At 55.7% G+C, this 25,558-nt stretch overlaps 4 protein-coding genes across 4 annotated transcripts; 1 reads left to right on the top strand and 3 right to left on the bottom strand.

The window, feature by feature from the left end:
* Positions 1–2,676: 2,676 nt before the first annotated feature.
* On the bottom strand, positions 2,677–4,746 carry KVR01_006755 (uncharacterized protein). Its single transcript, XM_044792549.1, has 2 exons — positions 3,739–4,746; positions 2,677–3,683 (listed from the first exon to the last, which is right to left on the bottom strand). Exons 1-2 carry the CDS (start codon positions 4,640–4,642, stop codon positions 3,232–3,234), a joined length of 1,356 nt encoding a protein of 451 aa, XP_044644186.1. The 5' UTR covers positions 4,643–4,746; the 3' UTR covers positions 2,677–3,231.
* Positions 4,747–6,870: 2,124 nt separating this feature from the next.
* KVR01_006665 (uncharacterized protein) lies at positions 6,871–10,543 on the bottom strand. The gene is made up of 3 exons (XM_044786623.1): positions 9,736–10,543; positions 9,505–9,669; positions 6,871–9,433 (listed from the first exon to the last, which is right to left on the bottom strand). The coding sequence occupies exons 1-3, from the start codon at positions 9,796–9,798 to the stop codon at positions 7,664–7,666; spliced, it is 1,998 nt and encodes a 665-aa protein (XP_044644096.1). The 5' UTR covers positions 9,799–10,543; the 3' UTR covers positions 6,871–7,663.
* A 7,064-nt stretch (positions 10,544–17,607) lies between these two features.
* On the bottom strand, positions 17,608–20,403 carry KVR01_007008 (uncharacterized protein). Its single transcript, XM_044794197.1, has 7 exons — positions 20,144–20,403; positions 19,687–20,069; positions 19,133–19,624; positions 18,799–19,076; positions 18,680–18,732; positions 18,458–18,618; positions 17,608–18,280 (listed from the first exon to the last, which is right to left on the bottom strand). Exons 2-7 carry the CDS (start codon positions 19,830–19,832, stop codon positions 17,971–17,973), a joined length of 1,440 nt encoding a protein of 479 aa, XP_044644439.1. The 5' UTR covers positions 19,833–20,069; positions 20,144–20,403; the 3' UTR covers positions 17,608–17,970.
* A 1,274-nt stretch (positions 20,404–21,677) lies between these two features.
* Positions 21,678–25,525, top strand: KVR01_006831 (uncharacterized protein). The gene is made up of 5 exons (XM_044790624.1): positions 21,678–23,476; positions 23,542–23,957; positions 24,016–24,496; positions 24,554–24,698; positions 24,752–25,525. The coding sequence occupies exons 1-5, from the start codon at positions 22,798–22,800 to the stop codon at positions 24,801–24,803; spliced, it is 1,773 nt and encodes a 590-aa protein (XP_044644262.1). The 5' UTR covers positions 21,678–22,797; the 3' UTR covers positions 24,804–25,525.
* Positions 25,526–25,558: the final 33 nt, after the last annotated feature.

Raw genomic sequence — 25,558 nt, 5'->3', positions numbered from 1 at the left:
AGACCCCCCACGCGACAGCACTCCTTGCAGAATCTCCTATGCCTCATCTGCTCGCTGCATCTCACACCGCCGGTCAGATCCTGGGAGGACGTGTCGTTTCTCAGGTTTCCCAGGCCCTTTGTCACCACCACCATTACCACACATCACTACCATGGGCCATGCTTATTACAAACGGTGGTTCCCACCTGTGCCTGCGTCCCCCCCCCCCAACCCCCGCCTGCGATCAGGCAGCAAAGTTTGGAGTGGTTTGCGACCGGGGTGGGGGTTTGCGCGCATCTCCTGTTGCTAATTCGGTACCCTTCTCTCGAGGTGACCCCCTGTCGCAATGTGCGCCCTGCCAAGTATTTGTGGGACCGTGGGATACGCTTGTACGCCCATCAAGCCTGCGGTATCGAGCACACAACAGCAGCCGTGTGTCTGTGTCTGGGTCTGGGTCTGGGTCTGGGTCTGGGTCTGGGAAAGGGACCGTCGCGCCATCAATTTGACAAAGTCCCCATGACGAGACAACGACCTCTGTCGGCCGAAACCCACAGCCGCCTTCTCTTCGAGGCGTCACCTGGGGCTATTGAGTGGTAGCTCCCCTCTAACCTCCGCCCATGTGGCAGTGCCCCCGTCACCGGTTACGCATCGCGCTTACCTCATCTTTTTCTCGTTCATACGGTTCTTAGTGGCTTGCTCCCATGCCGAGACAGGCGTTGTTATGGCTGGGGCTGCGCCCCCTCTGGTCGTATTCGTCCTCTTTTTCTTAATTTACAATTGTCGCCTAAGTGGGCGTGCAGACACGCAGAGAAGGACGCTACTCGTTCGTCTTTGCTCGTAATGTGTGTACAGAGGGTACAGGGTACAGAGAAAGTTGAACCGACCCACAATGCCCCGTCGGTCACACTGCCCGTCCTTCCGCTGAGGAATTGGTGAAACCGCACTTGAGCACTTTCGTTCCGCTTTACTAGTACAGTAGATGCCCCAGTCAGTGTATTTGCCCATTGGAGTGGAGTCGGCGTGCCACGTGACGCCACTGTCGGTGGTCCTGAGGCCGGAGGAGGAGCCGCCGTGGTAGGAGATGAGGGTGCCGAGGTTATTCTTGGCCTCGCTCAGTGTGATGGTGACATTGTCCCAGCTGAAGGCGAGCAGCGTGCCGCGTGGAGCACTCTTTGGCACTGTAGATGATCTGTGGCTTTATTCCCTGGGCTGAGTAGACGGCGCATCGAGGCGCAACCGATCCGCCTCATGCATGGCTTTTTTTTGTCGGTTTGTCCGTGACCATAGACAGAGACAGCCTTGGTGTGTCAAATGGTACCTGTAGACCTTGGGGTCTTGGAGAGGAGAGAACTCACAGTCGGACAGCTCTGAGACCACCCTTGCCGTTCGAGGATACTTTCTGGTCGATCCTCTTGGTTTCCGCGTTGACGGCAACTGGACAGGATTAGCCGAGTTAGTAACAACAGCGGAACCTCCTAGAGCCCTCCCGGAGCCGCAGCCGGGCGGTGTCAGTGGCGAATTCACTCTCAAAGTCGAGCCTCGCATCCTTGGGCACGGCGACACAAGCGTCCTCTCGGGCGTATAGGTACTGGCGGTGACATACCACTCGGCGGCGGCGTCACACCCGCAAGACTTCCAGTCGGCTCACCACCTGGGCAGTTGAGCAAAGTCTGGACGAGATTCGCCTAGGACATATCTAGCACGATCCAAATAGCGACCCAGAGAGACTTGTCGAACGTGTCGTGGTCCTGGATGACGGCCGGCGCGGGGCTCAGCGAATATGTCGCTTTGGTGATGTAGGCGTTGCCGACCTAGGACCCCAGGTAGAATCTGTTGCCGAACCTGGCGGGTGTGGTGGGTAGCAGGCAGGCTGCAGCTTTGGAATAGAGCGCCGTCTAGGTGAAGGGGCTGCGTGATGGTGACATGGTAGTCATTGGATTGGAGCTTACGAGTCCCACGGGGTGTGAAGCGTGAAGCAATATGGAACAGGTAGTCACTGATGATTGATGAGAACCAGGAGGATAGTACTCAGGACGAGAACATACTCGTCAGAGAAGTATCATAATGCATGAGAGCCCTATAGTTCACCGGTATAGAAACCACACGATGGCAGCATAGACAGTGGGGCGGATGGGAACAGACAGACTGTAGAATACTATGAGGCCCGTACAAATACATCGTACTGAATCTCTCATATTCACAAAATAAAGCCATCGGCCCTCATGATGTGAAGGACTCTTTCCCTTCCGAATAACGAAGAGGGATGGAAGGATGCGACCTGTGGACTGAACATTATCATCATGAACACCCTGACTATGCACATGTGAGATCTCTGGGCCGACTTCAGGCCTCCCAAACCAACCAGCTTATACGGTTCTCTATTCTGACTAGAAAAAAAGTCATTGGGAACGCGGTAAGATGAAGTAATAGTGCGGCTAACGGGACCTGTCGCGGTGTGTGGGCTGGCGCCAGGGTCAAAAGCACTTGCGCAAGACCGTGGGCCCACAATTCGTGGCTCTTCAGCACTGTGCAAAGCAATGAGGAGATCTATGAATGCTGCCTGTCATTCTCACTATGTGAGGCCGTGTGGGTATCGCATGGCAAGGTTGAGCCTGCGTGCTCGGCACTTGCTGGGTTCAGGCTCTTCGGGGCGGTCGCCCTGCGGACCCAGAAGCGGGCGGCTACTTCCGTCTCATCGTCAGATGGTTGCCCGGTGGGTCTGGATTCTTACGACTTGTCGTCCTCGAGAAGTCCATGGGATGGATGTTGCGCGTGAAGGTCTGGATTATCATGGGATATGTGGCTCTTGGTATGGTTCTCGCTTCGTGGATTCCGGCGAGGGTCGTCTCTCTCTATATATGTACTGCATGCATGTATATCTATCTCCTCGAGTCCGCTGTTGAACTCGACCGATACAACTGTCTTTCACAGTGTCCAGTCGTCTATATCAACGATGACAGCATCAGCGCGCGGGTAATCAAGCGAGCAACTCCAAATCTCACATCTGAGGTGCTGACTCGTCACTCCTCGTCCTTCGTACGTCTACTCCGTGTGGCAACAGAGTGAGCGCGCTGGATGCCCTATGTGATGAATCTCATGTTGTTCTCGCGTAGACGGGCTATCCAGCGTCGCTCGGGATTCCGGCCCAGGATTCTCCATTAAACTTCTCCAGGCATCCGGGCTGCTAGGACACCGCCGGTGACAGGCCAGGTCGTCATGTCGTCAATCTCATGTCGCAGATGTTCCGTCATCTCACTCATCCAGCGCCCCGTCCGAGTAATACTCAAACGCAGCAGGGACCGGTGCCTCCTTGCCTTTACCATCGTCAGGATCCGCGACCTCATCCCCGCCACCAGGTGCCTCTCCGACGGGTGGTGGCGCGTCGATCTTGCCCACGGGCATGACAACCTCGGGGGCCATGGCACGGTCGCCCCTCAGAACGCGGGTCATCCATTGTGCCCACTCCCACGGCCTGTCACGGCCGCCAGGCAGGCTGTTGAAGTACTCCCAGCCCATGACGCCGCCGAAGCGGGCGTGCTGGCCGACCATGAGGGGGATGACGGAGGCGAGGATGTCAAAGGGGATGAAACCGCCGCCGTTATCGGGGTTAGTCACCAGGCCCACGACGACCTTTTCTGGTGCCCAGCCTTTCATGAGGAGCATCTCGTACATGATGGGATTGGAACAGTCGCCCCACCCACAGTCTGGTCATGGTCAGTGCTGTAAGGTAAGACAAGAGACGGACTGGGCCCAACTCACAAAACTGGCAATTATACCAGGCAATCTCGCGGCCCCTCATGACCTCCAGGGCCTCGTAGTCAAACCCACTGAGGTTGTTCCTGCTGTTCAACAGGGCCGCCGCAACAGGCGCGAAGGTGATGATGAAATCGGGCCCAAAATCCGCCCTGAGCCGATCGACCAGCCTGACCGCGGCGCCAAGGCCCATCTCCTCCTCGACGTCCAGGTCCAGCCCATCGAGGGCCCGCGCGCGCACGAGGTCCCGCAGCGGAGCATAATAGCGCTCGAAGACGGCGTCGTCGTCGCTGCCGAGGCGGTCGACTGCAAAGGTCCCCTTGGCGGCGCCGCCCAGCATGCCGAGGACGCGCACGCCGCTGGCCTGGAGGACGCGCATCTCAGCCCATAGCGTGTGGAAGCGCGGGTGCGAGGGCGGGTGGTCGTTCAGGGTGATGGCGTGCGGGTCGCCGTTGATGTGGATGGCGGCGAGGATGAGGTGGGTCAGGCGGATGCCCGGCTGGGTCAGGAGGGGGAGGGCCGAGATGGGCTTGCCATCGTGGGTGTGGTGGGTTTGATAGTAGGTTATGATGCGGGGCAGGGCTGGGGGTGGGGGCACGGGAGGCATGGTGGGATGGTGGCAGTCGAGATGACGAGGGTGAGGGTGAGGTTGGTGTTGAGAGTCGTGAGTGTGTCGTTGGTCATCTGCCAGTGCTTGGAGGTGGGGCGTCGGCGGCGCTGCGTGGGGAAAGAGCAGCCTCTTGAGGACGAAATACGGGTCGAGTGTGACAAGTGTCTTATAAACCACCAAAAGCCTCCATCTCTGCCTGGCCGCGATGAGAACGGATCTGAGGCTGGGCATCAAACGTGAAGAAGTGAGCTTGAAGGTGAGGCCCGCGGGTGAGATGCCAGGGACTCGCACCGCTGGCATACAAGTCGGCAGAGTGGGTCCATCTTACTGGAGTAGCTCGGCGCCCGGCGCAGCACCACTGCCTTCATCTAGGCAGTTTGATAGCTTGGTAAGGAGGATGCTGCGGAGGCTAATCATGTCCCTAATTGGAACCAGTTGCAATCGAATACATCTTTGATCAGTAGAGAGGGGTGATGGCTCTCCATATTAGAAATTCAGGACATGTCTCGATGACACGGCCGAGTGCGGTGGTTTCCGGCCAAGAGCACCGCAACACACAGTCCACATAACAACTAGAACAAGTCTAATTAAGAACATTACTATCAGTTAGTTTAGAGTTAAATTAATATTTATTAAAATATCTTTCTTTAAAAATTATAAGGAATCTAATATTCATTCCTAGTTATAATATAAAATTAAAGTAAGTTACTTAGATTTATTAAATCTTTTAAGGTATGAGTTAGCTATGTTGCTGTGCTTTAATACATTGTGGCTATCAACATGACTCTATAATAGAGCTGCACGACTGACTCTTCATGAAACAACTTGGTTGTATAGTGTAGTTGGTTATCACATCGGATTCTGATTCATTAGTCAGTATCCTTCCGGTGACCGCGGTTCGAATCCGCGTACGACCTCATCTTTTTGGGACCCTTTCAAGAGTTTTGACAGCTCTTTTGAGAGTGGAATGAACGTGAACAGAGCTGGTTTGACTTGGGGAAACCATTTTGTTTTTAAAACATTTTTTAGATTAGAGCCATGCTTATAGAACATTTCTAGATGTTATATGTCTCCTTTCCTCAATTCCTAGGTGGGCACAGTAAGGTGAGTTTAAGTGTGGGTGTGTGGGTAATTGGGGCTCTGCTGCACCTGTCGTGCGTAGCGCAGCCTGTGCACAACGCACGCCGGACCTGCCCCTCATAGTTCTGCCAAACGAACCTCAATTGCAATACTAGAACAGCTGTTGCGACGGCTCGGAGCTTCTAGACTGCTGGGAAATTTTCTGAGGGATTGGAGATTGGGTCTTTTGGCCCGGACGTATATGAGTGCGCAGTCCGTTTCAACTGCCTTGTGTTTACATCTCCCCTCGTAACACCTAGGACAATATCCCCTCTGAGGTTTGGACGTTCCGAGAGGCCATCCTACAGGAGGGTGGCCTATACAAAGCTACTTGGCTACCAGTATACATGCAAGGTTGTCTTTCCTATTGCAGAGTGTCTTGTGCAGGATTGTCCCGCCCGGGTATTGTGATATATTTTATGAAGTAGTCCCGTGCGAGTTCAGCAGATAGACGCCACGGCGTGGCCTCCATCCGGGCAGAGCTCGTCGGAATGACCAATGCAGTATGCAACGATGCATCACCTTCGGTCACAGTCTCAAGATCTCCAGATGATCGGCTTGTCTCCTCTCAAGCTTTGCCGTGGACGGAAGGACGCACACATGCAAGGTGACGAACTGACTGATGGCCAAGCACACGTTCCCGACGCAGGAAGGCGCGGCTAGGGTCCGCGGTCCCGATGTGCCCATGCGACGCAACAGTGTTGTGTGCATGCATGCAAACCTGATGCCTACTACTGTATATCTCCAGAGTCGTAGGCTGGTGGACCCTACTAGTACCTAGTTGCCTACCTAGGTAGGTAGGCCCGCTCAGGCCCTCGGCGCCCCCCGCGGCAGTCAGATTCCACGGGGACGGTGTGGCGCGTGGTGGCGTACCATCCATCCAACCATCCTTATTACCACGCTGCATGCATACACACTACCTGACTACACGCCCGCAATGCGCGTGCACGATGGATGGAACGGGCTTCTCGAGATCTGATCTCAGCGCATACTTTGGTACGGGGCCAAAGGGCCGCGCATCCAGTGGGATGTGTTTCATCTACATGTGTGAATTCTCGCAGTGGCGACCTGAGCGCTCCCATCTAGGTATTTTCCGGCGCCCTCCGCGCTGGGATCGGGATCTAGGATCTGGATTACACGTGCAGCAGCTAACATATAGTTTGGTCCTAGTATATGTGACGTGCACGTCTATGCGTGCGAGTTGGGAGTGGATGGGGTTTTGAGTTTGGGTGATTGGAGAAAGACATGTACAGTGCATTGTTTTGTACATACGATGTGGTTCATGCGAATGGAACCTGTTCGTCGCTGAGACAGCCTGCTCATCTGCAGCCCGTCTCGGCCTCACGAGGGTGAAACGGGTGGAAGGGAGGGGTTTAAGGCTCACGATGGATGACTGCGTGAGCACAGAGTCATAAACCAGCAACGCCCTGGAAGGCGAAGGAAAAGATGAAGATTATAGCTACAAAGAAGGTAAACCATGATATATACTCAGATATATAGGTGTGTATACAAGTGTATAGATGCAAACGTGCCCGCCTATACTCGCCATACAAAGGCTTTTTGGTTTTGTGTCGTTTTTCTTCCTATCTTGCAAGACGTCCCGGCCCCTGGTGCCTTTCCTGCGTCTCTGTCTCCCAGCCCCAGAACTCTTCAATGCAGAATAAGAAAATGTGTATATTTGATGCCTCTCTGTCTTCCCCACGTCTTGCCCATGGAGTAGGGGTGCGGGGAAGGTTATTTTTGTGGTTTTGAAATGACAGTTGCAGGCCGGCTCGGGATATCGGTGTGGGAAAGCATTTCGAACGCCATGGCTTATAATGTTTTGAATGTGATTGTGTGTTCTTGCACCACAAAGCTCCGGCCGTGACGAGAAAGATGATTGGATATGGGGTCATGACAGTCATGAATGAGTCTCTGATTGGAAAACAAAAGGTGAAGACAAGCATTACAATGATTGGTAAGTTCCGCGTGAAAGAAATGAAGCACGACCTGGAGTCGAGCAGTCAGCCGGGATGCGTCATGTCCCCTGGTGGTGGCGCAGGCCATATGCTGGCACGTTGTATGCCTGGCCTTAGGTGGTCGGATCGGGAGCCCCCCGGGCGATGATTCACTTGACGGAGCCTTGAACGTTTCGGCTCTGGCAACGCAACGGATATCGAGCCCACGGCGACATCGATACCCGTCGTTTTGGGCGTGATGTCATCACAGGAAGCCACCCTCGCCGCTGAGCACACCAACGCCGTTTCGCCAGCTGCTACAGGCCTGATCATGGGTAATGCGGTCCGCAGCACGATCCCTCTCGAACTCGGGTGATTTGAAGAGGGACGGCGGCCCACGAGGCTGCATTGGCGAACGAGTCGCACCAGCGGGCTGGGTGTCCGTCTCGCCACTGGGGTTGCCGTTGAGTAGTAGGCTACCGGTGCTGCTCAGCCTTCTGGTGAACTCGGTGAAGCTGAGCCTCTTGTTGCCGTTGCTCGCAGCCGATTGTCGCTTCTGCCCTTCGGCTGCCGGGGTCGTCCGGTACACAGCCGCTGCCGGGTTAAGTCCGCCTACGCTCTCCTGGACCGAGGTCCTGCGTGAGGTGACACTGCTCCTGCCGGGCGACACGTCGAGGGGTTGTTGGCTGACGCCTAGGCTCAAGCCGTCGAGGCCGCCTATCTGGGTTTGACTGTATGATCTCTGAGCAAAAACCGGTCTGTTGGAAGAGCCTCGACCAAGGTTGGACCCACTGTTCAAAGCCATCAACGCCTCGTTGTTGAAGGCGATGGGAGACCGAGGTCCCGTTGTGCCACGAGGGGACTGAGATTGAGGCGTTCGTCGCCCCGACACGTAGCCGAGTGTCCTTCGTGACTCCGCACGCTTTCTTGGTCGATCCTGCTCCACATCTTCCTCTCTCCCGTATCCAGAGTCACCATGAGTCGAGTCCGAGTCCGAGGCTTCCGAGTCGTCGTCTGACGAATCGTCCAGGTCCCAAGCACTTCGTAGATGAGACTGTTGCAAAGAGTGCGGTGGGGAATCCGGCGGTGAGGCCGGCCGCCTCATCATTGTCTGTGGCCTCTGTTCCCTATCCTTCCTCTGCTCGTCGGCCTGTTGCATCAACGCTTCAAAACGGGCAAGCGAACTCAGCTTCTCTTCGCCTGGGATCTGCTGGTCAGACCCCGGAATGCAGTGCAGTTGGAAAGCCCTGTCCAGGATCGTCTCTCGCGGGGCTGGCGGTGAACCAGATTCTATGGTGGCTGGTGGGGAAAAGGGAGGCATGGACCCCATGCTGTCGCGTACGTTTCGCACCGGGGAGCTCAGGGTCGAAGATCGCCCCTGCGCTGTTGTCCACCCCTCTATAAAGCCGCCATAATGCCCACCAGATGTCGCAGGTGAGGGCAAGTCTGATGGCATCACTGAAGCATAGGTGTGCGGCGCTAGCGGTGGCACGTTGATGCCCGCCAGTGACGAGATGTCACTGCGCCGGGATCGCAAACTCGGCGTGTCGGAGAAAGTAAGTGGTCTTTCCCGGCTCGATCCCGTTGTCGTAGACGACTTGTGCTGCAGCGATGACTTCGGGGCGCTGGGGGGCCTGTTTTGGTGATACTCGGACGCGTCGCGAGGCTGTCGTTGTGCGAATGGGCTGTTGAAGCTGTTGGAAGCCGGAGACATCGGGCTCATCGGGGTTATTTCAGGCATATTCGGTTGGATCATGGCTTGTATAGCCCTTGCCCAGTCGTGAAGGGTCTGTCCATCGCGGTTAACCTCTTCGGCTCGAAACCACAGCTGCATCGGGCCGGACTCTCGGCTCGCGGCAACGAGACCTGCTGCCCGGCTCGACCGACGCTTGCGAAGCTTGTCTGTTGCTGGATCAGGGACAATCGTGATGATGAGGGTCGGCAACACTGGGCCTTGCTTGCGATGCGCGGCCATCTGAACCTGGCATTGGGCGATGGTGCTGACGGCATATTGTTGCATAGGCTCTCGGTCATCCTAGGCCAGGAATCTGATCAGTCAAGCTTTCTCACGGTTGCAGGCGATTACACAAGTGTGGATGCTCTTACCGACGCCTTGTATATAGAAAGGTAGGTGTTGCCATCAAACGAAATATTACTCTGGCTCCGTGAAGATCCCCGGCCCTCCCTGCCGCGCGCGCTCGATTGGGATTGTGAGGGCGAGTCCTCTGGCTTGACCTCCCGCTGAGCGCCCCCAAGAACTATATAACGGGCCTGTTCTCTCGGTCAGATTAACAACAACGACAGCAGGGCTGAAGAGGGCGGAGGGGTGATGCACACCTTCCACAGCGCCCGTCCCAGGATTGTTCCCCTGTCGGGCGGGACAGTGAGATAACCTTCCATATTGTCTTGTTGTACAGACCGGTCGGATGTTGGTGTGGGTGAGCAACCTTGGCGGGTTCACCTTGAGAATCCTCAGATCCTCTGTGCAAGAGAGCTGCACAGTCCAAGGCAGGTTTGAGAAAAGGTTGCGGAGTAATGATCAGGCATTAACCGACACACATGATGAAGAAGAAATGCAGAGCAACTCAGGTAGGTACACGGGGCCAGGCCGGGATAAGGGTTGTAAGGTATGTGTTTCTCGCTCTTACTCGTCCTTGATTTTCTTCACATCCAGCAGAAGACAAGCACACCCTGCCCTTCACCGAGGAGCCGGTCAAGGCAGCGGAGGGGAGGGGAGTAAAATGGGTACGAACGGACGGATTCTTGGGAAGGTGAAGGGGTCACTGCCTGCCAGCAATGCAGCAGGGAAGAAGGATTACAGTCTTCTTCATCTGGATGCGGGAAGGGACAGGGACAAGCCTGGAAGAAATAACCCATGGGACGCAATCTAGACGAGACAATTGGCCGATGTGGTCATAAAAGGTGGCCTCCATGCATGTCGTCCGTTCATTGATCAAAGGGGCGGCTTGCAACCAGATCGTGCATGTGGGTACGATACAGATTAAACGAAGAAGTGGAAAGAAAAGGGACCGGGATGTTTGTAATAAAACAAGATGGATATTGACAGGCCTGAAACTGACCAGGGCAAGAACTCTCTGGCCAAGGGGCTGCAGTGTACTACTACGGAGTACCAGCGCGGTAGATTCCTCCTAGCGCACGGCTAGGACTTTTCTCTTCTGTGGCAGTCGCCGCGTGTCCGGTTTACTTTTGAGGCACACGCACATCATACATGGGTCAGATCCGGTTCTGGGTTGGGGGCGATGCCAATAACCCAGCGCAGGCCCGGAGCGAGCTCCCTCCTCAGATGCAGGTGGGTCCGCTCGATCAAGCGAATTGAATTCTGCAGTCGGCAGGGAGAAGTCGCCATCCAGGAACCATGGGATGCAGGGTCTGCCAATTTCCAGTTTTCCACTGGGCGGGAGAAGACCCCACAAGCTTCCATTGCCGATCAAAGACGCCTTTTGGCATTCTGCGGGAGGTCTAGGGAGTGAGAGCCATGTGCGCACCCGTCGTGGGCGTAAACGCATTGTTTCTGATTGTGCGCACACGGCTTGAAAAAAGCCGGACCGACGCCGCCTGTTGGAAAAGAAAAACCTCAGCGAGCATGCCTGAAAGGACGTTGCGGCCACAACATCCGACCCAGCGATCAAGTAAGGTCTGGATCACACCAGGCACGCTGGCACGCTAGGCTTGCGCCCTTGCAGGTGTGCTGGCGTTGTTGGGGGGTCAAAAGTGTGGACCAAGAAGGAGTCTCAAGGTCAGGTGAAGGTGAAGGTGACCAACCCCCCGCGGCCGGCTGCATGTGTGGCTTGACATGTTCTGACCGTCCCAGCCGTCGGGCTTCGCAGTTGCAATATGACCGGCCGGCTCGCTCTGTCATAGGGCTCGGATTGGTCAGATTTATCTGCTCTGCGGTTGCGTTGGAGCCCTTTGATGTAGGTACCAACGATTGCAATGCAACATGATCCCCTGCTCGCAAATGCAGTGTAACAGGAGGACGCAGGAGCTTGGATTTACTAGTCTGTCGGTGCGAGAGACGAGAGAGATCTACCACAGCATCCCGGGGAAGCTTGGAAACGCTTCCGCATTACTCCCGAAGCTGCTGCAAATTGTCAATGCAATCAGCGACAGAGCTCTCTTTCGAGCAACAATTATCTGTCACTGTTCCTGGGGGGAGGGGGGTTTGGAGGAGGAGGAGGAGGAGGAGGAACGCAGTCGACAGGGGTCAGCGGGCCTTGGCTGCTTTCTTTTCCCTTGTCCGTGTTGTTTCTTTTCGACTGCAAGCCCGAGGTCGCCTGGTCGCCTCGTCACGCTATGACTCTGGGGTCTCCGTCCTGCTTGCTGCATTCGTGAGACCCGATGGGTGGATTCCAGAGGCCCTTGTGCTCGGGCGTACTGTACTGGACTGTGATGTACTGTACTGCGCTTTGCTGCGCCGTGCTATGCCTCGATGGGCATTTATCGCGCGCATTGCGGCACGGATCGTCGTGAGTGAGTTGCAGTCGTGGGTTTGGACCATGTTACCCTGTTTGGGTGAAGAGTGGCGGATGTGGCTGAAAGTGCAGAGTCTGAGAGCATGTACTGTGCAACTGTGGTAGACTACCTACTTAGTCCCTGGGCATGGTGCGTGCCTGTCGTTTTACACGGCAACGTCCTGCGTGTATGGATGAAACGGAGATGCTGCGCATGCAGTTCGCAGCTCGACTGCATCCGCTGCAACGCGCGCCCGTTGCACTGCACGACACCAGCAGGGGGCACGCACAGGTTGTGGTTGCGATGCCGTGCAATTGCGCACCAGAGACTGGGTCTATGTAGAGTATACGGGTAAAATCCAGTGATGCTTGCTGTTGTTGCCGCCCGTCGGGTCGGCCACCGCGGCTAGTGCCGCCAACCGGCCCCATCGTCATTTGTCGGAAGATGATCGAGGATGTCGAGGTGTGGATTTGGAGACTGCTTGTCGTGTCGCATCGTAGAGTGATTGCGAGCGGGGAGGGTAAGGGTGGAAGAGGGTTAAGGTGAAGAGAGGGAGGGCAGGAGGGGGGAGTTTGCCTGCCGCCTGCCGCCTGCCCTGGTGTCTTCACGTCGGGCCTTGCCTCTTGCACCAGGTCTGCAAAGTGCGAAGGAGCAAGTCGCACCCTTGTGGCATTCCCGCACATGCCCCTTCCCGTCTGATGTCTTGACGCCTGGACGCCTGCTGCTCACTGTCAGGCAGTCCTGACTGTGTGGAGTCTGTGGACCCCTGCAGAATCATCGACGGGTCTACCCGAATCAGGCTAATAACACAATGCCAACTTCAATAACTTCAATAACGAGCACGTCGTCGATTCGTCAACTCGGCAAGCCGTCGAGTGGACCCAGAAGCAGCCGTCCTCTCTTACAATCTCCAGCCATTACCACCTCACCGCTTGACTGCAATCTTACTACAGACCATGGCCCAGCTGCTGCGTACTCTGCTTGTCTGCGTACTCGTAAATGCCCGAATCAGAAGCCCAGAGAAGATTCTATTCACGGACGGAGCTACGGGGCATACGGGGCACTATGGACGGCAGCTGGGCATCGCAAGCGTAGCCCCGAGCGATCTCAGCTGCCTGGCTGCAAGGTTCAAGCTGTCAACGCTGTCAACAACATGAGCTTTTCTCGCTTATCATCTACTGTGTGACAGGTTGTGTGTGTGACTGGCTGATCTGGGCTGGGCGTGCAGGCGTGCAGGCGTGCAGGCGTGCAGGCGTGGTGGCTTCAGCGATCGGTCCAGCTGTCAAACCGTCCGAACCCTTGCTCCCACTTGCTTTTTCTTCGGCACTTGACGGTTTTCAGCGTCTGACGGCCTCGACACTTGCTTTTGCATCATGCCGACTTTCAATATTTCAATTTTGGCCGCCTTTGCACCGACCGGCCCGATCGTTCGAGACCTGGCCCATCACAACGCCAGCACGCCGCCGAACCCAGCTTCCACCGTCACAGTACTTTTAGCATCCGGCAGCCATTCGGCCTGCGGAATTGACTGTGACCCTCCGGTGTGAGCATCGTTCCGCATCCGAGATGCGTGCACCTCCCAACTAAAATTAGGTGTAGACCAGATCCATTTGGGGTGTCCAGCCCGGCCGCGTCTTGCTCCATTTGATCAACACTCGAAGACTAGAGAACTCTGCTCGAGGCTCGCCTAACCCAAAACGCGCCCACCTACGAGCTGCAGGCAGCCACAAGACACCAGTGTCGATGCTAATGTCAGACATTCCTGACAGTCCCGTCCACCCAGTGCAGGCCAGGCCCCCAGGCCCAAGGCCCCATCTCGCAGCCTTGCAGCTCTCTGTCCCCATCCATCAGCCCCTGCATTAGGGACTGCTTCTGGGGACTGCTTCTGCGACGGGAGGGGAGGGCAGTGGACAGGGTGGGGAGGGTTCCTGACTCGAGTCACACCCACCCACCACTCCTTCACATAACAGCTCCCTGCCACCAGCCCAGCCGACCATGCTCGCCCATCTTCCGAGCGTTGGTTCCGACCGCGCCACGTGGTGTTTACCCGCCAGAATCACCCCCAACCTCGGGGTTCTGAATTGGCTTCGCTGAGCTCGCCGGTCTCGCGACTTCAGGCCTGAGGCTGCCTCGGTCCACGAGCCCCTGCGTCCTGGACGCTCAAGAGCCTGGAGGATTATGACAGCCCGGGCCGCATGCATTGATAGCCTCACACGTGCCTAGCCAGTGCCGTCGTGGCTCTGCTGGTTGGTGATCCTGTCTTGCCGTGCTATCCGACGACAAGTCGTGGCTGGCACACGTTAAGCCAGCAATACCGTCGTTGACTTGCAAATTCTTTTCCCCCTCCAAGACCTGACCCCTTGGTCCCTGGGCGATCGGCACGTCAACAGCATGTTTGGGATACTGGCGACACCCCGGTGCCTCCGAGGCCCTCTCCCCTCGGCCCGTTCGGACACTTTTCTACGGAGTTTACGACTCGCAGTGCCCCTACCTGCCAGGGCTTCCATACTACGGCTCTCGCTTTACGGAGTACTGCTCTATCGATGCGGGATCAAGCCGGAGCGATAGCTTCAAATCCCAGTGTCATTCCAATGGGGTTGAGCCCGCGATGTCCTCGACATCCGTCCGGCTCCGCCACTCAGGCTGCCACATGGACACACAGTACAGAAAGATATTTTCGAGTCCCAGGAGCAACCGGGGTCCTTGGCGATGGTCCCAGAGTGCTGGGATGCTGCCGAGGTCCCTTCAAGACAAAAAAAAAATTCCCGTCAGCTGTGCGCGCCTATGCAGCTGCACACATAGCGCAGGGGCTAAACACACAACTAGAACGGGTCCGTCAGAAGTGGGTTCGTCTCAAGAGAAACCTGCTTGCATGCGCCGCAAGCCCAATGTCGTCGTGTCTTACCCCGGATCGTACCAGCCATGTGGTTCAACGGGCGGGTTTTGCCTCGTATAGGTGAGACGGCCGGATTCGGAAGGCCTACCTACCAACGACATGATTTCTGTGGAAGCGAGGCGCGTGCACGCTGTGACAGTTGCGGAGAGCCAACAACCGAAAAACTTATCTCTAACCATGCGGACGTCATGTCCATACTCATGGTGACTCGTATCACGTCGGTACGCTTGTCTGCCCAAGGGCCCATCTTCACTCTCGGTGAGATCATCTCACTCTGCCACAAGCATCTCTTTTACGCACTTTCATCCACTTTTGCACTGTCCTCTCATCAGACCCTTGGAAGATCCCCAGTTTTATTTGCTCTTGGTGGCTCTAGCGTGTAGGCTTGCGCTGGGCATCTCTACCCAAAGGCTGAACCCGAGTCTCTGGGAAGCACGCACGGCAAGCAAGGGGACCCGCATGTCGCAAGGCAAGCTACAAAAGGACCACGATCGACAGGGTGAGGCAATCCGGGTTGTCGGTAATGTGAAATGACATGATCCACACCAACGGGTCCCGTGAGGTCCATTCTGCATTCGGCTCAGCGACACCCGGCTGGTCCAGGCAAGGATGGTCACGATCATGGAGGGCTTGACAGCTTGCTCTACGGCAGCACAGTATACGCGGAACTGGCCGTGCCACTCATCTCCTCGTCCAAGTCTGATGTGACCCATCCAGCGATGATCACCACCACGGGCTGACCTGCCTGCGCTGCCTGCGCGCCAGCTGAGACGAGATCACTACGAGATCACTACCTCCCTGTTCGCAGTGACGCATTTCCAACTTACAGATCAGACCCCTCGATCAATATCACATCGTACGCTGTCCAAAGGGGGCCCACCCGAAGAGAACGCCCCGGGCGCTCGAGCCCTTCGCATCCCAGGCAGCACTTTACGGTACCCGCCAGTCAGTCTCCTTCTTTCTGAGACGGGCCTTTGCTTGCTCAGCAACTCATTCAACCTGGCATGGCCACGAGTAATGGCAATAGCAGGGTGAAAAGCACTGCCTTCTCGGGAATAAGGGAGGGGCATGCCGTCAACTAGGCAGCAACACCAGCAAGGAGTGTCCATGACGTCTGCGTTTGCTGTTAATAGGATTTGTTCGAGCAGGGGGAGGGGAACAGGTCAAGTGACGAGAAGAAGCTGCTGGGATCCCGTCTGCCCCAGCTTTTTTGGGTCTCCTGTCTTACCGATTTTGCAAGGGTTGCATCCTTACAGCTGACCTGGATGAGATTCTTATATTCCTTCCAGCCCAGGTTTGCGCACCCCTGGTTCTCTGACGGGTCACACCTGTGGTTGTTATAAATGATATCTTATCGGGGTTATTGAGACCGACCACTCTCGGCTATGCACTAGAACGGGGTGTTGAGTGCTATCTGCTACCTCTATAAGGTAACTGTTGGTAGATAACGGCATTTTTTGTTATATGGTAGATTTTGGCGAGCTGTACCTAAGGCATATGGGCCAGAACAAGTGTCGGCGCCCCTGCGCAGATCATCAGAGTTGTTTCAGCCTGGAGTTCTGCTATCAGTTTCAGATGGACCATGTCTTTGTGATAACCACGAGGCTATCGTCTGTGGCGCATAGTGTTTACAATGGTTCATGGTAAGAGAGATGCGCTTTCGGGAATTATTCCGACAGAGCTGTTTGGGTCATGTCGCCGTCCCAAGGGTGTGGGTGGTGCTCCCCATGATACCTCCTGATCAACTTGTAATTTCAACCCGCCGTCCTGGTCGTGGTTCCACGAGTAGTCGATACTGTTTCATACTTCTGAAACATTTTCGGATAATTCCTCGTGTAGTGATGCCCTGGTGGTAGCATTCTCCCTCGGGATACCAGCTACCAGCAAGCAATGCTGGCTTCAACACCATGACGCTTGACTCCCTGTTGAAGCCAATCCATCGACTTTGCCAAATTACTTCCAGCGATCGATCCACTGAAGCCCGGATGTTCGTAACGAGATAAATGCCCTACTCACGTGCACCTGCATGTGTGAGAGGGTGAGATCTCAAATATGCGGTGTGACCGTATTGAACGTCGGCAGCGTGGTGGGCCTTTGAGAAAGCGAGAACTGAGCAAGGACGGGTTGCACTCAGGCATGCTTGTTTCGTCACGACGTCTTTGGGGGGGGGGGCAGAGGGGGGATGGAGGCATATGTGTCAAGGGGGCAATGTTGCTGCAGGATTGTGGTGATCCTTGCTAACCTTGACAGAGGTACCGGTAGCGCAGGGGGGAGGACGGAAGGAACACATATCTTATGGAAGGCTGAAGTCGTTTGCGAGGTTGATGCCGGTTTTGAGAGGTTTTGTTTCTGGCAACGCAGGATCTCCAGCCTGATGGTTGGATGGTCGAAAGAGCTAGACTTATGACTGCGTTGTAATCTCTGAAGGACACGCGAGGTCGACGGCCTTCGACAACTGTTTCAGGGGCATTTAGCGCGTGTAAAACTTGACAAACTAATCCAACAGGAAGCCTAGTTGCTGGAGTACTTCGTACGTTACACGATGCTAAATATCGCTCTGAGTCAACTTGCGCAGCGTCCATAGGGTTATTTGCATGCTGTAGCTAGGTATATATGTATATACCCATGATGATGCGTTGCATGGACGGGTCCGATGGCAAGGACAGCTTCAGAATGTTCTTCATCTATCGTGAGGATAGTTCAACATGTCTAGATGAGAATTGAAGTAGATCTAGTGTGCTTTTGGACGACAATAAGTATCGTAAATGATTGACGAGCTTAAAAAGATGCTTTCTAACCACGAGACGAAGTATGAGCTGTTCCATGTATCGAAAGTCAGATTGGGCGATACGTAGTCAAGATTGTCCTTTGTAAAATACAGAGAATGAGTCAAGTTTGGGAGAAGTAGGGGGACTAATAAGTAGATATCATCCCAGCCCTAATACCCACGGTGCCACCGGTCTGAAAAGTGCAAGCTCCATTGCTTTTGGCTACCGGTAAAAGAAGCACGAACTCGAGGACGAGGATGAATGGGAAAAGTTATGTACAAGATGGACCGCCGCGGATTGCCCAATATCCATCCCAAGGTTCTCAAGTCTCGAGAGGAGCGCCAGCATGAATGCCAGCTGTCTACTTCATCAGACCACAAGGGACAAGCAAGCCTAGCAACACCAGCAAAGCACACCCGCTCACACCTCCACGCCCTAACGAAAGTTATTCTCAAACCTCTTAAAGGTATACCCAATAAAAGGCAGCGTCATCTCGGGCGTCTCGTGCTGGTCGGGGGCCGCGGCGGCCTCGAGGCCCCCGCCGTCAATCTCCATCGCGTTGGCGGCCTGCTGCTCTAGGTCCTCGGTGGGGAAGTAGGCGGTGTCGATCTCGGACGACAGGCGCGGCTCGAACGGGGCGCGGAAGCGGCGGAGGTTGTCAAAGTCCACGCCGGCGAAGAAAGGGTGGCCCTTGAGCTCGTGGGCGCCGGCGCGGCCGAGGCGATTCTCGCTGTTGCAGACCAGGCTGTGTTTGAGGTTGCTTAGATAAATGCGCCTTTTCTCTTGTCCCTTCCATGCCGTGTCTTTTTTTTTCAAGACATGGATCGGGGTTTCGATTTGCAAATCAAATCTCGATGAAGAAAAGAAAAATGTCAAAAATGTATGGATGGATGCTATGTGCTGCGCATGTATGGGGACGTACCTCCGAATTAGATGCTCGGCGTAGTGGCCAACCCGAACGTCATCGGGGAAGTAGAGGCAGTGTTGCCAATTTACTATCTTGCGATAGACGTCACGTCGGTCCTCCGCACAGAATGGGGGCCATCCAACGAGACATTCGAACATGATTGTGCCGAGCGACCACTGCATTCAGGCCAGTTAGATTTGGTGCTGAGGCGGAGGGAAAGTGGACATATCCGCGTACCCAGTCACAGTCAAACGAGTACCCATTGCCTGTCAGGATCTCGGGCGCGATGTCTGCAACAAGATCAGTGATCCGTCAGCGGCGTTGGAATACGGACTCAGGGGCTATCTCTGTCTTACAGTCCGGCGTGCCAACAGCAGAGTAGGCCATCAGCCGGCGCGACTTGCGCCACTCGTTGATTTGTGCGCGGTTGCTAACGGTCAGGCTGATCTGATCGATGTTCACGGAGTATCGGTTGAAGTTCTGGGAATTCCGTGATGGACCATCTGCACCGCCGTTCAAGAGCTGATGATAGTAGTTGTTGTCATGTAGCTTCCGGAAGCCGGTGGAGAGGCCGAAGTCTGTGAGTTTGACGTGACCGCCCCGATCCAGCAGGATGTTGTCTGGCTTGATATCTCTGTCTCTAAAGTTAGCTGGTGAGAAGTATGACGTTCTGGCGGCTGGTGGATTTACCTATGGATAAATTCGAGTTTGTGAACAGCCTCGATAGCCATTATCATCTCAGCCACGTAAAATCGTGTGATATCCTCGCTGAAGATGTCATACTTTATCAACATAGTCATCAGGTCCCCTCCCTGGAGGAATTCCATCAACATGTACAGAAACCTGGTGTCCTGAAATGTCGTGTACAGCTTGACGACCCATGGACTGTCAGACTCTGCGAGTATGTCCCTCTCGGCACGCACCCGGGCGACCTGGTCTCCAGCAACCATCTGGGTTTTGACCAAGGACTTGAGGGCATAGATCTTGCCGTCCGTCTTCTTGCGGACCAGCTTGACCTCACCAAAGGCGCCCTTCCCAATGAGCTTGATGGTCTCATAGTCGTCAGCCTTATTGCGGGTCCTGAGAAACCGCAGGTACCTGGCCTCCTGCCTCCCTGCATTGATCCACGAGGTCTCGTGATTGCATCTCGGGTCTCTCAAGCGTTGCTCCAACTCATTCTGCCTGGGGGTGGCTTCAGCACGCCGATCGACCCAACAGCGCGGCTGGGGCTTGTGGGCACTTACCTTAGATTCCGCTCGCGAGCCCTCTTGACACTGTCCCTGAAGAAATCAGCGGCCAGCTGTGAGCATTTTGCCCTGTTCTGTCTCGCCCTCGGTCCGTAGAGGTGAGGGTTGCGCTCAGGCGCCGGGGCAAAACCCTCGGATAACATGGGTTCCGCGGCCCGCTGGGCCAAGGTGTAAGCCGGGTGCTACTATCAATGGTGTATTGTGTATTACATGTACACAGTGAAGAGGAATGGAGAGACTTGATCAATTACTGAAGTACTTAGGTGGGGCACCAGAGTAATGGGGGAAACAGCTGGTGAGATGGGCAAAACAGGCTGGCCTCGAACGAACAAGAGGCAATGCATAGCCGCCGGTTGCTATTGTCTCAGGTGCGCTGGCCCCTATCATTGGGCTTTCTTTAAGCCTCCAAGTCCGAGGGCGAGGACGGGCTGGAGAGGAGGAGGGGGTTCCCAACCTTTTCGCAACCCAACCTTGGAACCTTACGGGTGCTACGCGAGCAGCCGAGAGAGGCGAATCATGCGTCCAGCATCGCAGGCGCGCCACAGAGCGATGAGACAGGCAGCAGGCAGGCTTTCATGCCGCCCACGCCCAGCTGAGGTTGGATCCAATCGCCTGGGGCACGCCAGCTGGCTGTAACTCTAGCGTGCCTGGCCCGTCGCCAGCGCCCGGGTCGAGGGTGTTGAAACATTTGGAGACACGGACGAGGCCCGCAGCTGAGTACGGAGTTTGAGAAGAGACAAAGGATTATTACCTGGTGGGGGGCTGCAAAAGGCTGCCATATTAATGAGACTGAATGAACAAATACAACAGCTGGGGGGCGTTGGAATATACTCTCTCGGCTCTGCAACTCGGCACCTCACCCGATCCAAATTTATTGTGAGCCTGGTGAATTGGAAGACTCGACGGGATTGCCTCCAACACAACGGGAGCAGAAACGGTCCAGCAAGGCAAGTGAGAGTGTGTTACCCCTCCTCAGCCGCCGTTGGCGCCGGGCAACGCATTCATTATCTTAGTGAACGGTCCTGACGAGATATGAGCCGTCTTTTAGCTAGCTCGCACCGTTGGTGCTGCTCACATGTGACGCCATTGAGTAGATGGACTACCTAGTCCTGCTAGTAGGCACTCTGTGTAAGGCCAGGGGGAATCATTGCGGTCACACACAACGAACCCAACCTTTGAGAATATGCTTCGGGATCTTTTGAGGGACAGGTCTCGGTACTGTTGTTGTTGTACACGAATTCGACTAAGGGCCGGGCTGCTATGCTTCGTACGGAGTACTTACCTACAAGTACCTACCTACCTAGGTAGGTAGGTAGGTAGGTACCGTACCGCGCCCCTAGGGGTTTTTGAAAATCGTCCCCACCCTATTACGGTCTGGCGACGGCTATAACTCCCAACGGTCCTTCCTTCCCCAGTACCCTCTCTGAGTAAGAAGGAGGTCTTCGGGAAGAAGACCAGGTCTTCAGGAAGAAAACCAGGTCTTGAGAAGCCTGGTCTTTAGAATTCCCTAATGTTACCCTTTTGCTTCGGCGTAAAGACTGGCCGAGAGAGAATTCCTCTCCCATTCCTCTAGTAGTCTTCCCCTCTGGAATAGACCTCTGGCTGGCCCTCTGCTTGCTTGCTTGCCTGTCTGGCCGTCTGGTTGGGTTCCTTCCCCTTCTTTTCTAGGGCTCTGGGTGAAGGTCTTGAGGGGAAAGGGAAGGTCTTAAGAGGAAAGGGAGGGTTTTGAAGAATCCTTTGGTTTTGAAGAATTTCTAGTCTTAAAGAAAGATACTGATGTACCTTATAGCCGTCGCCGGAGAGTATTAGTAAGGAAACAGTTCTAAGGTACCAGGGACTGCCTAGGGTGCCGTTTTGAAGCGGAAGGGACGGTCTAGTAACCGTTTTCAAAAAACCCCTAGTGAGCGCTATGGTAGGTAGGTAGGGAATAATAAGGTGTCTTTCCCCACCACCGTCCCCAGTCCCAGCAGACAGGCCGCCTACCCCCAATCTTCTCCAAGCCCAACGAATCCCTGTCCAGAAGGTACTTGCCGGGTGGGTGCTCAGGTGTGTATCCCACCTTGTACAAGTTGCTTCTTTGACCACATGTGTCGGTCCCCCTCAACCAGACCATCACCTCTCCCGCAGCTGGCAGTGCTCCTGTGGTTGGACAACACCACACCACTACCAGTACCACCGCCACCACCACCACCACTACATGCATCAGCAGCAGCATAATCTGTTTTCCTCTTTCTGACGCTGTCGATAACAGGGAGCAAGCCAGGCCAGGGCAGGCCAAGCTAGGGACGATCAGCGGGAACGGGAGCAGCAACAAGCATCAGCCATGATAAGCAACCTCTGCTAGCAGCCTGCCGCACGTCCAGATGACCCACGCCCTGCGGTGCCGTCATCCAGGCCCTCCTGACCCTTCCTTCACTTAGACTCCGCCTGCACCATAAACCATCCAGACACGCAAACAACCACACGCCTAGCACCATCTTTCCCAGGACGACTTTCCCAGACACTCCCCCAAAGCCGGACGGAGAGACGGACGGAGAGAGACGGACGGACGGACGGACGGGCAGGCAGACCAACTGAGGAACAGCTCCGGAGACCCTGTTCTAGCAGCCAAACGACGCTCACCTGAACCAACACCCACCACCTACCTGCTTTAGGCCCCGACATCCCATCACCCACCTCCTTCGTTTCCGCCCCGTCAGCGGACGTACGCAGCGGGAGATAGAGACTCCTGCAGAAGACGCCGTGGCGGAACGAAGCCCTCGTTCAACCGCCCCCATATCCACCCCATCCAGCGCCGAAACCCCATCAACCACGACCCGCCCTCCATCTCCTCACAGCACTGACATCTCTACCTCACCCTCGACCCGAGCTGCGGCCTCCCAGCGCCACACCACCGACCCAGCCGTGAACACCCCCAGCCCAGACCCGACGAGGCACAGAGCTCGTGGCTCGACCGCAGACACCGCCGCCCGCCAGGTGCTCGGCCGGAGACGACGGGCCGAAGCCGACGACGGCTCCGCCCAGCCCCCCGAAGGGGCCTCGAGCTCCCCCGCCACGCACACCACCTCGAGCGACTCGCGGGCGTCCAAGCGTACGCGCACAGGCAGCATGTCAGCCGACGGCGATGGAGAGGCAAGTTCAAACGGGACAACCAGGGCGGTCACCACCGAACCTCGGGCACCACAACGATCCTTCCCTGTGCCCTCGACTAATGGAACACACAAGGCTGCTAGTTCTTCGGTAAATGGTTCTTCGGTGCAAAATGGGAAGGCCGCGGCCCGGGACCCCCCTCGCGACTACATCGGCCATGACCGGGAGGAGGTCACGCGCCTCATGATCCAGGCCCTCTCCGAGATGGGCTACCAGTCCGCTGCCGAGAATCTCAGCAGGGAGAGCGGCTACGAGCTCGAGAGCCCGACGGTCGCCGCCTTCAGGGCGTCGGTGCTGAGCGGGAAGTGGACCGAGGCAGAGCAGCTGCTGTTTGGCGCCGCGGCTGCTGGCGACGGTGCGAACCGGGCCGGGAACGGCCTGGTATTAGCAGAGGGGGTTGACCGTGACGATATGAGGTTCCGCATACGCCAACAAAAGTTCCTCGAGCTACTCGAGCAAGGGGACTACAGGCCCGCCCTGACGGTACTACGCAATGAACTGACACCTCTGAATCGCAACGGCGCCGAGTCGCTTTCGCCTCTTATCATGTGCAGAACACCAGAAGACGTCAAAACCAAGGCGGCTTGGGACGGAGCGCATGGTGAATCCAGGCACAACCTGCTGTCCCAACTATCCAGTATGAGCCAGACCCCTGGCCCGCTGTCATTCGGCTCCGGGGACTCCAGCTAACGCCTTCTACAGGATGCATATCACCATCAGTCATGTTACCAGAACACCGGTTGGCAGTGCTGTTGCAGCAATTCAAGGACCAACAAGCCGAAAGCTGTATATGGCACACAAGCTCATCCTCGCCATCTCTGTACTCGGACCATACGTGCGACCCCAGCCGCTTTCCCACCGAAGTCCTCATCGAACTCGTCGAGGCTCACGTGCAGAAGAAAGAGATCTGGCAGGTGCGCTTTTCCCACAATGGCAAGTTCCTGGCAGGTTGTGGCAGTGCTGGCACGGTTTATATCTGGAACACGGAAACACTTCAACTGGCTCTCGCCTTGACCGACCTGGGTGGTGCTGGCGTCGGCAACATAGCGTGGAGCCCGGACGACACCAAGATTGTGACATGTGGCCGGGACGGTTATGCTCGGATATGGGACATGACCGTGAGTGGATCCAACCCCGGCACTCAACCAACATTGTTACTGACATGTACGTCTATAGAATGGACAGGAGCTACAGCGACTCGAGCGATTCTCAGAGCCTATCAGCAGCTGCGTTTGGGCCCCTGATGGCCGCTCCTTTGTACTTGGTGCGTTCGACAGAGAGCGGTCCCTATGCACGTGGAACCTCAGAGGTGAAAAGCTGTATACTTGGAGCAAGAAGAACCGCACTGAGGACCTGGCCCTCTCGTCCGACGGCCGCTACCTCGTGGCTATGGACGACGAGGTCCACGTCCACGTGTACGACTTCCCCGCGAAGACCCTGAAATACGACATGCCGCTGCCTTGTAGGCCTACGTCAGTGAGCATTACCAAGGATTCCAAGTATCTTCTGGTCAACCTCCAGGACGGGGAGGCTAGGGTGTATGATATTGCCAGCAGGACGTGCGTGCAGAAGTACAAAGGCCACAGTGGTGGCGAATTCCTCATTAGAAGCAATCTGGGCGGCGCAAACGAGAATTTTGTCGTTAGTGGTTCTGAAGGTAAGGGTTTATCCGCCTCGTCCTGAAGGCGCCTCCTGGCTAACGGGCACAAAACAGATGGAAACGTGTACATCTGGCACAAGAACAGCGGACACGTAGTCGCAAAGCTGGATGGTCACCGACCTAGATGCAATGCCGTGGCGTGGAGCCCTACTAACACGTGCCTCCTCGCATCCTGTGGCGACGATGGTATTGTTAAATTGTAAGTCCTTGGTCCATGAGATTTACCCATGCATAGTGTCTGACATTTTTCAGATGGTCGAACAAGGCTCGAGTTCTTGAGCAGAGCGAGAAGCATGCCGAGTGAGAGCGAATGAACGAGGTAGAGGGCAGCTGTCGCCAGAAGTAGGATTTTGGCTGGCCCGCCCACCCCAGCCCATCCAGGGGGTCTCGAGGCCTCTACCCGGCCAGCGAATGGTACCGCTTCATGTCTAAGGACGGTGCATGGGTGGGATCCAGGCTGTCGTGATACCAGGCGCCCAACCCTGAGCTGGCATTCAGGCTCACAGATGAAGGCAGGCGCTGATTGCATTGGTCATTGGCCTTGTACATACAAGTGTCTAATCACATTAGTTAGGAGTTTATCTTTACCGGCGATCCCTTTCCGCCCGTGGCGTTCAGGAGGGCTGCACAGGGGGTTAATTAGGAACACGCGGGAACTAAGCGGCCACAGGAGTATAAGAGCCCCTGCTCCTTGGACAGATGGAAAGCCGTTGGCGAAAGTGGAATACAACCGGGCCAGGAGGATGAATTACCGCGGAGTCTCGGATCACAGAAGCTGGGTGGAGCAGCTAGAGTTCATCATTGTGATGGGAATGGAATGGAGGGAGGTCCACGTGGGATGGAAGGGGCTTCTATACCCATCGTGACTCACCGTCCCAAAGCCTGGGTGATCGAGGGGTTAAGGACCTCGATTGGGAAGTGGTCAAGTATAGACACATCGCAGCGTAGCCAGTTGTTTCACTGGTGAATCCCCAATCATAGAAGCATCGTGCATCAGATAACGAAATCTATTTACATGGACTGCAATGTTTACCCTGGCTGTAGACTCGACTGCGATCC

Source organism: Diaporthe batatas, assembly GCF_019321695.1.
Source record: "Diaporthe batatas strain CRI 302-4 chromosome Unknown Contig00007, whole genome shotgun sequence".
Classification (NCBI taxonomy): Eukaryota; Fungi; Ascomycota; class Sordariomycetes; order Diaporthales; family Diaporthaceae; genus Diaporthe; species Diaporthe batatas.
Note: the sequence above shows the minus strand (reverse complement) of the source record. Positions and strands in the feature narration are given on the sequence as shown.

Bases quoted from the DNA above. Each gene is read 5' to 3' on its own strand.
- KVR01_006755 (XM_044792549.1), bottom strand. From the start codon at position 4,642: ATGCCAGCGGTGCGAGTCCCTGGCATCTCACCCGCGGGCCTCACCTTC. The intron at 3,684-3,738 runs GTGAGTTGGGCC...GACCATGACCAG, and splicing joins CTGGTATAATTGCCAGTTTT to ACTGTGGGTGGGGCGACTGT.
- KVR01_006665 (XM_044786623.1), bottom strand. From the start codon at position 9,798: ATGGAAGGTTATCTCACTGTCCCGCCCGACAGGGGAACAATCCTGGGA. The intron at 9,670-9,735 runs GTGTGCATCACC...CCGAGAGAACAG, and splicing joins TGGGACGGGCGCTGTGGAAG to GCCCGTTATATAGTTCTTGG. The intron at 9,434-9,504 runs GTAAGAGCATCC...TTCCTGGCCTAG, and splicing joins TTTCTATATACAAGGCGTCG to GATGACCGAGAGCCTATGCA.
- KVR01_007008 (XM_044794197.1), bottom strand. From the start codon at position 19,832: ATGTTATCCGAGGGTTTTGCCCCGGCGCCTGAGCGCAACCCTCACCTC. The intron at 19,077-19,132 runs GTAAATCCACCA...CTTTAGAGACAG, and splicing joins AAACTCGAATTTATCCATAG to AGATATCAAGCCAGACAACA. The intron at 18,733-18,798 runs GTAAGACAGAGA...ATCTTGTTGCAG, and splicing joins TGCTGTTGGCACGCCGGACT to ACATCGCGCCCGAGATCCTG.
- KVR01_006831 (XM_044790624.1), top strand. From the start codon at position 22,798: ATGTCAGCCGACGGCGATGGAGAGGCAAGTTCAAACGGGACAACCAGG. The intron at 23,958-24,015 runs GTGAGTGGATCC...GTACGTCTATAG, and splicing joins CTCGGATATGGGACATGACC to AATGGACAGGAGCTACAGCG. The intron at 24,497-24,553 runs GTAAGGGTTTAT...GGCACAAAACAG, and splicing joins TGTCGTTAGTGGTTCTGAAG to ATGGAAACGTGTACATCTGG.